This window comes from Henckelia pumila, chromosome 4, assembly GCF_033568475.1.
Source record: "Henckelia pumila isolate YLH828 chromosome 4, ASM3356847v2, whole genome shotgun sequence".
Classification (NCBI taxonomy): Eukaryota; Viridiplantae; Streptophyta; class Magnoliopsida; order Lamiales; family Gesneriaceae; genus Henckelia; species Henckelia pumila.
The window spans coordinates 183,720,535-183,733,654 of record NC_133123.1 but is presented as its reverse complement, the minus strand read 5'-3'; the positions used below and the strand labels follow the sequence as shown (position 1 = coordinate 183,733,654).

The 13,120-nt window shown below is 33.8% G+C and overlaps 1 protein-coding gene across 2 annotated transcripts; it reads right to left on the bottom strand.

The window, feature by feature from the left end:
* Positions 1-554: 554 nt before the first annotated feature.
* Positions 555-12,370, bottom strand: LOC140860028 (phosphatidylserine decarboxylase proenzyme 2-like). Of its 2 annotated transcripts, XM_073262769.1 has the most exons (21): positions 11,993-12,370; positions 11,792-11,871; positions 10,731-10,755; positions 10,130-10,189; positions 9,843-9,911; positions 9,271-9,369; positions 9,136-9,186; positions 8,254-8,337; positions 7,517-7,608; positions 7,138-7,293; positions 6,603-6,687; positions 6,177-6,288; positions 5,830-5,930; positions 4,196-4,243; positions 3,226-3,372; positions 2,937-3,032; positions 2,271-2,345; positions 2,085-2,177; positions 1,558-1,644; positions 1,408-1,458; positions 555-887 (listed from the first exon to the last, which is right to left on the bottom strand). In XM_073262769.1, the coding sequence occupies exons 1-21, from the start codon at positions 12,203-12,205 to the stop codon at positions 780-782; spliced, it is 1,932 nt and encodes a 643-aa protein (XP_073118870.1). In that variant the 5' UTR covers positions 12,206-12,370; the 3' UTR covers positions 555-779. The 2 variants fall into 2 exon arrangements, with proteins under 2 accessions (XP_073118870.1, XP_073118871.1); XM_073262770.1 differs by lacking the exons at positions 10,130-10,189; positions 10,731-10,755; positions 11,792-11,871; positions 11,993-12,370 and adding an exon at positions 9,595-9,722 and having other exon boundaries at positions 9,843-9,858.
* Between the last annotated feature and the right edge of the window lie 750 nt (positions 12,371-13,120).

The following is a 13,120-nucleotide window of genomic DNA, read 5'->3' as shown; positions in this document are numbered from 1 at the left end:
TGATTCTATGAAGCACAATTAATGTTTGATATGAATCGTGAAATAAATTGAATGATAAAAGAAAAGTAAAATAACTATTATTACAAGATTTTATATCTGCAATATGTTATTTAATACAGTTTATAAACTATTTATTTTGTTTGTAAGTTCTGGAAAAGTATTATTCAAAAAGTTTAATTAAAACATTTTTTAACATGTAAAAAATAATAATAATAACAATAATAAAAAAAAACTATTTTGCTAACTTATTAGCTAATTTACGTAAAATAATAATTAATCGCTACTTGTTTCTAAAGTCTTGTTTTAATATTTTAAAAACCAAAATATTCATACAACTTTTATTATTATATACCAAAAAAGTAGATTTATCATAAAACGTTCTCACGGATACTTTATCGATTTATTTTTTTTTGAAAATATTGATATATTTGATATTGTTTGTATTTTATGGATTTATGGATCATCAGTACACAGATGTAAAGGGCGTCTTGGGAGAGTTTAAAAATCATAGGCACTCCTGTTCGTCTCCATTGGCCTTATTCGATGTTTTAGGATTACTATTACACTACATAAAACAATACTTCTTCAGAACTACTTCATTGCCATGTTCTGGGTAAACATGCTTTCAAAAGCAGTATTCCAGTAGAGGAGAAAATGAAATGGGACAGGTAATTTTATGAAACATATATGATCAGTTAATCTAATATTTGAGGTCGTATGGTTTACAGAACGACTCATTCCCCTATAACACACGATTCCATGTTCGGAAACTCAGTGGTCTATGTACCTGTCTTAATGGAGACGCCCAATTTCATTCCCACAGAAACTAATGTCTCGAGTGATCGTTCGCTGTTCTGCAAAAGGTCATCGTCTATCTTGATCGTGTCCTGCAAAGATTCACATATATATCAAGATCAGACAGAATGCTACCAAAACAATTACATTGCAGGAAAATATAGTATCTTAGTTTTTTATTTTTAGGAATTGCCAGCACAAATCAATCATGCAATGTATAGAGTTTCTGTTCAACCATATTCAGTCATAAAAAAAACAAAAAAAAATATATATTATTGAATCGAATTGGACAGCTTATATTTGTGACCACTAAAAGCAGATTCTTAAAAAGAATGAAATCATATGCTTAACAAAAAGGCGCAAGGAATGTTAAATAAACATTAGCAAAAAATCATAAATTCCATAAGAATACCAACACTGCAGAGTTAAGATTATAGACTTGGGTCTTAATCCACCCCAAAGCTAAGCTCAAGGGCAAGGAGAGAGGACTGTCCAAGTTTATATTATACAATTCTCAATAACTTAATCCAGCCGACGTGGGACGTCTAACAGTCTCAAAGACAGAAAGGAAAGAAAAAGTCATTACTATTGGAAGAAGGTCAGAATAGTAACCTTTTCAAAGACGCAAATCACTGTACTTCCACCGAATGAAAAATATCCAAACTGCAAGTACCATTCGAGGAAATAACCCAACAATAAAATTAGAAAATAGGATTACATATGGAATAAAAAACTTATGAAGCAAAGTTGATAATCGTTAACCTCATCCCCCTTCTTCACATAGTCGCCCTCTTTTTTCGAAAAAGTGATGCTACCGACCATCGTGGCTCCAATAGCAACAAATGCGACCTGCACTCGAACAAAAATCCTCATATGCACTGGATAGCAAATAGTTGGCTCATCTTCTGAATTAAAATCTCAGAGGTCATAAATCATGACGAATTTCATTCACTGGATCAATGCAATATGACCTATAACAGGATGGGGGGAAAAAGTCTAATTTCCTATAGTCATTTCAACTTCAGGCATTCTGGTTCTCAGGACTTGCACTATTTGACACAGATAGAAATTAAGATTCAAGTGATTATTTGCTCGTAAAAAGAAATCTTTATGCATAGCAAATAAAATAACATGTAGAACCCAATAAATCAGGTAAGCATAAAACATTTCAACAGAAGAACACAGTAAATTTAATCATGGAACAATAATATTACCATCAGCCTTGTGCAACAATAAATATTAATATCAGCCTTCTGCAGAAAACATTAAAAAATGTTTGAAAGACAAACCTTTCCAAAATCCTCTGTTGATATAAGAGATACAACTCGCTTATTTTCCGTGAAAACATTACAATATTTGCTATTCACGGCAATTGGGTTAACCTTGAAGATAAAACACACAACTGAAATGAGGACAAATAAAATATAAGCACGAAATGGGAAAAAGGAAAAACGTATTTTAAAGTTTTATCATACAGTGTATAGGCATCCCGGTATATCCACAAATTTCTCAATCCTTCCAGAAACAGGAAAATGGAATCGATGATAGTCCTGCAATAGTTTAAAAATGCAGAATTCAACAAAAACTATAGGCTCTTTTTGGACTAATGGAACAAGGGATTTTTGAACAAGTGAATCAGTAGATTTCAAATGAAAACTTTTTCAAGGAGTTTCAAATGATCCTTATTATACCCTAAAATGTTTGGAGTTTGAAAGATAAATTTTCCCCTACATACATGATGAATTTAGATGACTGACTTAACATCCATTAAATTTAGATTCATCAATCCTAACATAACCTAAGATTACGTTTGGACTGAAGGATTTAATCTCAGTAATGGTTTAGAAGGAATCTATTTCAAATTGCTCTTAACAATTTCGGGTTTTAAAATTTTAAAATATGAATAAAACCAGCACCCAAAGGATTTCAAATCCACAGGTTTGAAAATTATCTAAAAGTTGACGGGATTTCTATTAATAATTTAAAATTATCTGCCTTTAAACTTTCCATCAAAATATAGCCAAAATGTATTTTAGCAAGTATAAGTTGTGACAGAGAACATGTACAAATTCACGAAGGAAATCAAGGATTTTTCAAAACCCATAAGCATGCTAAAATACAGGGTTGAAACGGAAGAGTACCTGTGGTGCCAATCGAAATATCACTAGACTTCCGTCAATGAAGGCATCAGAGCACACTTCTGTTCCCAAAAGACCTTTGACAGAAAATTTTCGGCCCTACAATGACAAGAGTTTGTGGAAAATAAGATACAATAAAGCAGAAAAGTATGTCCAGATATTCTGAAAAGTAAGATGTACATGGTTCCCTTCGATTTTCTGATAGAGAAATGATTATGAATCCTCCAAGAGGACTAATTGGTGGATTGAGCAGACCAGAACAAACACACACCAACTAAATAAAGGCTTATACCTTAATCCAAAATCTCATAGAATCAGTAGCATTTCTGAATGCTGTAAGCCTGCTGTCAGCTGCACATACTGCAACATTGTCACATTCCAAGCTGGTGATTGGTCTTGAGCCTGGTTTTAACTCTCTTATAAAAAATTCATTGAATGTCTGCATACACACACACACACACACACAAAATCTCAATGAAATTCAGGACTAATATATAATTAAGCAACTAAAGAACTGACATAGAAAACATAGACAGCATAGTTAAGGAAAATTTTTTTACCATTCGAGCACACTACGAAAGAAACCAATCTATTAAGATAGAAAGCACATTGATTGTTGCAAAAATAATCCGGTGAAAACAAAGATAACGGCCAACAGTATGGTTTGTTACAACATGTTAAACAACTAACTTGATGATGGTGTATTGTTCGTCACAATTTCTCAGCTTGGTACTTTCATAAGCATTAAATGAGGCATACTAACTTTAGTACAGACAAGATCACACATAGCACATGTCTCTTAGTGAAACCTCTATTGTTCTTCAAGTGAAAACACCCCAATCAGTTAGTGTCAACGGTCTAGCTTCTCTATTGTACTTGTACTATCAGATACCAGCTTCATGATGCATCTTCTAATTTTGCATAAGAAGCTGGAAAAGGCCAAGTGAAATCAATAGAGAAAACTGATGCACATGAAGAAATTAAGGGAAATATTAAATGCCATTCAATTGGAATCTACATTCACAATCAACTTAAATTTTACAGATCAGAACAAATCATGCAGATATTGTGCCACACTGGTTGACTGGATATCAATCAATAGAACATACATGTAAAGGAACACGATGGGAAAAAGTATGAGCAACATGTCAAATACAAGTTCACAAATTATTCCTAAGGTTTAAGAAATGGTGGCAAGATTAATACTTAGAATACAATTCTGAAATTTAAAAGTACATTTTGTCTCAAGTTCTTGAACCCACCTTAAAGTGCTCCAATGGAAATTTGATTTCAGATATATTTATTTGATCCTGAAATGTGATCAACAAATCGAATCAAGAACAAGGTAGTCTTCAAAAATAATAATAATTTGCCCATACCAAGCTCAAATTAATATCCAAAAGTCATGATTCAATATCTTAAAATAAGAGTCAAACTACACAAAATTCTTGCTCAATCTGCAAACTAGTATTGAAAAGTACAGAAATAAGTCGTAATGATTAGATATTTCACTAGACATTTACATATTACGACGAGCTATAAAATTTTAAACAGAGGCTACACTGCTGAGCATTCAGCATTTTACTGATTTTGTAACTATCCACTCATTTGTATCACATTAATTAAGACATATTCCAAATTCCACTAGCAAGAATTTTCTTGATACCCAAACACTCTACTCGCAAAACGAGAGAAAATAAAAATTGAAAGTATTTGTCTATACTTTCAGCATTTGGTTTTTCCAGACACTGATTAGCATACCTTGGAAAACTTAAAATAGCAATATGGAAAGACATTATGCTTGCAGATATGATTTCGGATTAAAAATAAAATAAAATAAAAACTCACCCTAATTGCCCGTTTAGCACATACCACGGTAAATATAATTCAAAATCTTTTAATCAGGATAAATTTGCAAAGGCATAAAAAACCATAGTCACCAAACGTGGTAATTTTTAAGTCAACTCAAGTATCTTATTGGTCAAAAATGTTTAAACTGTAGTAGTGAATTTGGTCATGATAAGGACAAGTGTCTGACCTAGAAAGGATTTGAAAACATACAGTAAGGACTATGGCCACGCTTGGTCCGGGATGCGATTATTGAATGATCAGTAAATGAACGATAAAAATGATAGATAAGGAAATGTAATATGGTAATAAAATAGTATTATGTTTGGTATTATTTTTGTACATGGGATAAATTAAAGATTATTCTATATTATGTCAAAAATACCTTTGGAATACCTACAATTACAAAACCCTAATTGATGGAGGAAAGAATGTTGGGCTTGTTTTGGCAAAGAGCATTTATGGAATATGTGTACATTTTAAATATGGATTGTCAGTACTAGGGGGTAGGTGGGTTCAATTTCCCACTATTAATACCACTTAATCATGAATATGGTTAATACAGTGAGTTTGATAAAAATAACAAACTAAACAAGGGTGTAACACCAAAACCATCCCTCAATCCCACCTAATCCCCATACCAAACATTGCGTAAATGTAACAAAAGTTGATGGTTCGGTGAACTACTGTCACACCAGAATGCATCATCAACTCAAGTTAACCATCCGTTCTCATCCAGAACTAATAAAAAAGAGCTTGCATGCTAAGGAAAAGAATATGAGGTGAAACAGCAAATGCCTAGATAAAGATAAAAATGGTGCAAATGACAAAATAAGAAGATAGTGAAAACCCTTATTTTAAATTTGTATAGAAAGCGAAATGATGAAACAAGAAATCTGACCATGTTTTGGAATCAAGAAAACAGTCAATTTGACATTGAGATCACTTGCAAAGTTTAATGCAGAAATGTATTAGATGTCAAATTCCAAGGACTACACAATCAATTCCAACTTAAACATAACCAGAACTAGCATGTTGTTTATCCTGCCTGAAACAAATCAAGAAATTTTGGAATATCCTTCGCAGATTCAACAGCATCCATTTTCCTTCCTTGCTTTTCTGACAGACTAAGCAATAGCTCTTTCACCCCTGCATTAGTATTGGCATTCCACAAATCAAGGATGAATAAGCTGAACAAATGAATTGAATTACGCCCTATGAAAAAAAAAATCATTGGTTTAAACTACCACGTGCTGAATCATCAAATCATCAAGATGTAAAAGGAGACAAATAAGGATGATGCATGGAAGATGGATAAACAATCAAACATTTTCAACAACCCAGCAAAATGTTTTTACTCAAGAGCTAATTTTAGTCAATAAGTTAAAGCCAAACCTGTATCCATGAGTCCAAGCCCTACTTTAGATTGATAAATAGCTCTCATTGATAAGATAATCTTGGAATCTATGATTTCTTCCACTAGCCTCCTTGTTTTGCGATCAAACACCTGACAGCAAAACAAATCTCCCAGGGGGGTTATTTAGAGTGTTTCTATTGCTTAGATCGAATAAAATTACAGATTGGACTTTGCTAGTTAAAACTCTCTTGTTTGAGGAAAAACACTAGTAATTTAAGAAAATCAGGCAACATACCTGAGAGTTAAAGAACAAAAACAAAAGTAAAACTATGGCAAGAATGTCGAAAGCAATGCTAAAAATTAAAAATTAGCAAGGCTAAATAGAAGGAAACTGCATACACCCATAGGACCTCCTTCTGAAGCAACAGATATAAGTTAGCAAAAGGATGAGTGGAAAAAATCACCAGAATATGTGAGGCACTAGATCCAGACCTCAATCCGACATCATATGAAGAAAAATGACCCCATTCACTCAGTTTGAACATCCAACTGTAGAACCAAATGAAAACAGAACAATACCCACCATTATGGTTCTTAATATTATAAACAGTTAGAACTAATAGCACATTGATATGCAAAAATTCTCCATCGTGAGACTCCAAACCCGGAGTTCAGGCTAACAGAAACTCCTTTTCTCACAGGATTCCACAGGCTAAACTCAGCTCTAGAAAGCCTTATCTTATATTTATTATAGTGAAATAAAATAAAAAGAATACTGAGCACATCTATTATAATTCTAATGGTTAGACAAAACGGGGTGAAACATAGTAGAATCAGGTTTCCTCACTCACAGAGTCACATCCTCTGCATCTCATTTTCTTTACAGTGGTGCTCTCTTCTCCTGTTCTTTTCTTAAAAAAAGACATTTTGAAACCCTCCTATCTTATTTCGGTGCCACAAGGTGTTTCACGCAAAAATTCAAGATAGACAAGCTCTCACCCATTAGCAGCCTGCTTATCAGTCAAGAATCCTCCAGTCATAACCTGGTTTCCAGTCCCTTCATCAAAACACAGGGTCATATGAATCATAGAATTCAATCTATCGGAGACTGGAAGAGTTTCACCACAGACAGGACAGCAAGTAAGAAGTGGATCCCTGCACACAAAAAAAAAAAAAAAGGAAACGCAAAAGTAAGAATGCTTGGAAATTTTATAATAATCAGCAACTGCTGAATTACTGAGAACCATCACAAAACAACAAACAGAATAGTGAGCTGTAAACAAAAATAAAATTCTTGGAAAAATTCCACGAAACTTAAAGAAAAAAATAAAAAGGAACAGTTCAAAACTAAAGCCAAATAACAAAGTTTAGGGCCCACTTTTCTTGTTCAACAGCTAAAAGCATTGCCAACTCATCCACGCTAACGACACCGTCCCCATTCTCATCAGCTGCTTTAAAGAGGTCCTCTTTCTGAAAAAAAAACAAGGTAATCGCCGATAAGATTAAAAAAGTTCACAAGAACAATTAAAAAGTGCATTCAGTTTTTGCATCAGTTCACGTGACTCGAGTCAATTTGAGGCAGCAATCATGTATTTTCCAAAGACATAAAATTAAACCTCTTCAAGTTAAACAGTATGGGGGGATAAACTTAATTTAAAATATTAGAAGGGGAGAGGGATCCAAAAGGAGAAATTATTTCTTAATTTGAAGTTCTCTCTGGATTGAAAATCAGAGATCGCTCTAAGGAATAGCATGGTGTTCAATGCTTTCTCTACAATACATTGGCAAGGAAACAATAATGTTTAGCTAGGGGTTGCTTCAACATTAAGCACATTTATAGATGAATATATTGATTGGAATGAAGTACAAGAAAAGATGCTCCTTTTTTCAACTTAGGGAACATACTCAAAGGTTTTAAGATTCTCAATTGCTCATAAAAAAATTGATCGCAGGATAAAAGCAAGACCAAACCCTTCTGACTTAAGAGGAGTAAAAACTTGGGATATATCAGCAAGGTACATCTAAATCCAGAATTGCCACAATACACACATGTCAACTATGACAGTAAGAATAGCTAAAAGAAATGAAGCACATGCCATAATTTCAGATGCAAACCTTGTTAGCAGCCAATAGATTACCAAATGCATCAATTAAATTAGAGAATTCTGAATATGAAAGATGTCCATCTTCATTGTAATCCTGTACAAGGAAAATAAATTGAAGGATGCAACTGAATTTATAAGAAGTGTATTGTAGCTACAGTTGACTCAGCTAAAACGCCTTGTTATTCAGTAAAAGTATAAATTACCTCAACAGAAATCAAGCAGAAAAACCGAAAATGAAAAGGCATTTATCATATTCATACATCAGGAACTTAACAAAATTATAATTTTCGATTTTTTAGTGCAAGCTGTAGATTAATCATATACACTTTTATTTTCTAAAAAAAAAGGTTTCCCTCTAAAATCGCCAACGAGAATCATTAATTTCTACTCCACGACAACGAAGGTACTTTTAAATTTTTGTCAGAGATATTGTAATCCCATTTGTCACCATGGAGTCAAGAGTGTATTAAATTCTACCTTTGCCTTTGCCATCTGAAATATCAATCTTAGCTCATTGAAGGTTGTAACTCATCTATCGCCCACATTAAGAACCCTTCTACTAGCAAAACATTCATTTTTTCAGTTGTCCACATGATTATTTAGACATCAAACTTGACCTCTCCACAACAAGAGAAATGCCTAAAAGGAATTTGTCAACTTGTCCTTGGACTAGATTTTGTGAGATTATACGGCCAAAAACTCAGGACCCCATGCATCACGAATTTGTAAATCATGACATTTATTTTTTAAACACATGGGTCGAGCTATAATAACAAAATAAGAAATGATAATTGACATAAGAATGAAACACTAACAATAAGTATTTCTGGGATATAGTGAGGAAGGAGGAATATACATCAATATGCTAAACACAAGATAAACACATACATACCACTATGGACAAAATTCGCCTTGCAAAAGACTTTTCTGTTTCCAATGGATCCTACAAATGTGAGAATAATGGGTTAAATACTTTTTATGTTGTTATATATTCTGCAGAAACAAAAGATGACAAATAGATTCGCACCTCAATGCAACATGATAAACTTATCTTGCCGACAACTCCTGTAGGAGATGTTTTGTGTAATAAGTCATATACCCCTACCTCAGGATCTGAATCTGAATCCTACAAGATTAAGGAAAAAATAAGGCATCAAAGCACAATAATCACACAAATGTAGTAACATGGTTAAAACATTTTCTTTTTTTGTTTAGACCGATTATTCAAACATAAATTACATAACCATCTTGAACCTTATAGATATAAAATATAGTAAATCAATATTGTTGCAAAGAGGTTTTCTTCTTTATAGAAATCCACTTTGTGACATTAAAAACAAATAAACCTTACAGGATATTGCACACTGGATTCAAAGAAATTTTCAGCCATAAATAACCAAACACTTGTCCATGAAACTCCTCATGCAACCAAGAAGTCACAAACTCGTCATCCAGAAGTTTGTTTCCATTCATTTCTCGCTTGAAGTTTCCATAAAACAACATGAAATAACAAATTTATGGAGCACAGGCATCTCAGTTTTCCACCATCATGTCCATGGCAAAATAGAATAACACAAAACCTCTACAAAAGCAGCTCACCTGAGTAAGGAAATCATATAGATCGATCTCACAAAAACCAACAAGATTGCTCTTTGACATTCTATTAGTCTGCATATAAATAAATAGCACTATATATTAAGTTCGTATATTAGAATATGAAGGTAAAATCATCATAATGTTATTCATGCCTTAAAAATAACTAGAATAGATTCATTTCAGGAAATGAAAACCAAGAAGAGAAAGGGCGAAATATAGTGGTCATGTGCTAACTTTTCCCTAACGTAAACAAAAGAATTACTAAAATGGTCACAGAAGATACAGAACACCTCAAATACAGATATTCTTGCAGAATGTGCCCCATTTTTATCCAGTAAAAGCTTCCTCTCCTGCAAATAAGTCATTCATCCATCAGAAAATAAAACAGTGCCAGCAGGATTCAAGATTCTGTATTATCTCCAATTGGAAAAGCTGTGCATGAAAATCAATGACATGACCAGAATTAGGTTCAAAATCTGTATCAATTTACAGTCACAGTCTTCAAGCAGACATTTATATATTAACTATATCATGGATATCTTGGTTTCCAAAGAGGCAAAGACTTAGACAAAGTTCGAGTCACAAAGGGTGAGAGTGAGGACAAATAAAAATGAACGCTATATAACGGATCCAAATATCATACAGATAGTAAAATTGTAGCACTATCTTAATCCAACTTCAAGTACAGAGCAGTGTACATAATGCACTGACAATAGGTATCACAACTGTGCTTGTCAAAAATTTTAGAGTCGTGCAATTTTCAAAACAAAATTGCTCCATGAATTCAAAAGTGCATGACATAAATTATTTGATTTAAAGAAATAATGAAAGTGTCATGCACTAAACCACAGACTGATGCATCAAATGAATATAATGGTTAGTACTACTCACTGAATTCCAGATAGGTCGGTCAGTGCTGCACCAAGAAACAAAAAATAAAATCAATTCTGAGAGAGAAAAATCAGGGTGCAATAAGGTTTTTTTAATAAAACATGAACATATAGCTATGTTGAATCAGCAGGGGAATTCAAAATTAGCAAACTGCACATTAAAAAGTACTTATTTATGGAAACATGGTTCCAAAATCTAAATAATAAAACTTACTGATAACGAAGGTACACAAGATAAGTTATAATACCAAGGAGAAACTATTGGAGTAGCATAGTTACTATATTTCTTCAAAAAGACAAAAAAGAATATCACACAAGTTTGGACCATACAAGAAGGAAATTCGATGTGCTATAAATTGCTCTCTAACATTAAACCTGAGGATAAATGCTGTAGCTGAATGAAATTAAAGGTTTTAGCCCTTGTATAAAAAAATTCCAAGAGTTAGGTGAATCAATCATCGCTTTCAAGGTATTCATACACTGTTTCCTGTTCTAATTTTCTAGTTTTCAAACCAATGACTGAAATACAAACCACAGAAAGGTTGAAACATCATACATTTTGTTAACTGGTTACATTTTCTTTATATGCACCTCCATTCGTCACATCGCAATGTAGATAAGATGGGGCAAATTCCAATTTCTGTTCTTGATAGTCCCACTGCAGTTTCATGTTTAATGCCTACACTTTCAGGTGATCGTTATTAGCTGGCAACTCTTTGCTTCCCATGTTTTCAAGAATTCCACATCTTATTTGGCTTAGAAATGATTTGCTTGAGTCATAATTATAACTTCAATTGTTCGAATAACTAAATGAAGCAATGCATCTTTTCAAATGTCGTTTCTATACCAGGCAACGGAAGTCGCACAAACCGATTTAAAAGCTGATGTTTCGCAACTTTGGCAACTGTTTAACTATTTGTACTCTACATAGATACCATGCCACTTAAGAAGGTGAAAGGAAAGAGAACTTGGACTCTTATTATACAAAACTTGGTGTAACATATACAAAACATGTGTTCAAAATAGTAACAAGTACAAATAAAACTAAAAACAACACGCAACTGATCAGAAATGGCGGTTCGGAAGGTCTGTTCTCCAAGAGTAACACATGCAAGCCATTTATCCTTGAAATCCATCTCCGCCTTCAAGAACCCAAAAGGACACATAAAACCCACCAATTAACATCATTCAAACATTAAAAAAATTGTGAAGACAAAACAAAAGAAAGAGCGGGGTCAAAGAAAAATCAACAGATGGTCATACACCAATGATGCGGAGGAGTGCAATGCCTGCGAAATCTCCCTCCTTGAGCAGTTTTCCGGCGGAGGAATCGGAGTCTGTGCCACGACGGTGGCGTCGGAAGTGCCTGCGGTGCCGGCTGAGGCGCTGCCGGAGCCTCTGAACACGGGATGATTCTGAGCTAGACCCGTCCGGCGAGTCATCAGAAGATTCGTGCTTTGAATTTCTATGCCCCATTTTCTTTGCTGGCTGAAAAAATCTCAACAGAAACAACAACACTGTCCAAAGGGATAGAGACAGTTGACCTGGATCAGTCGGAAATCAGGAATTGTTTGAAAAGTAAGATTCAAAGAAAGTTTCTTCACTGTCGGGGGGAAAGGGTCAAATGGCGGCTCATCCGCGTGGGGACTCACAGTTTTGTCTTTACCAAATAGCTTTTTTTTTTTGTTTTGTTTTGTTTTTTTTTTTTTTTCGAATTGGGAGTTGGGACTCAACTTTCAGAAAGTTTTGGCTTTTGGGTAGCAGGTCAACCTTCAACGAAAAGCTCCACCGTTCTTCTAAAAGGCTAGGCGATTGCCCAACTTGCATTTTTAGGAAGCCAGTGTTTTCATTAGGGATGTCAAAAATCAACTCAACTAGTTAATTTGACACGATTCAATCCGAAAAATATTAGGATCGAGTTGGAAGTTTTTGGGTTCGGGTTGAATCGAGTTGACCCGAAAGCCAACCTAAAAAAATTATTTGAGTTCGGGTTGGATCGGGTTGGATTCGGGTTAAACAAACCATGTAAATTTTTAATTTTTTTTTTTCAATCCGACCCGAACCCACCCAACCCACTCGAATTAACACCCCTAGTTTTCATCAATTGAGGATTATGTGAATTCATATCTCTACATTTTATTAAATGTAAGAGAAGTGAATGTCAAAAACAAAAAGTACAAAGAATATGAATGTAATTTACCCCATTATTCGATGTCTAGACTCTAGATGAGTCAAAATCCATCTAAATCAATATATAATATTTTTATTGTTAATTTCTTATAAAAGATTATATGAGTCTTAATAACGATTCCTTCGACCGTATATGTGCTGGTAGTGCACGACCTCATTCAGAAAATTACATGGAGAAACAATTACCAACTCGTTTTACTT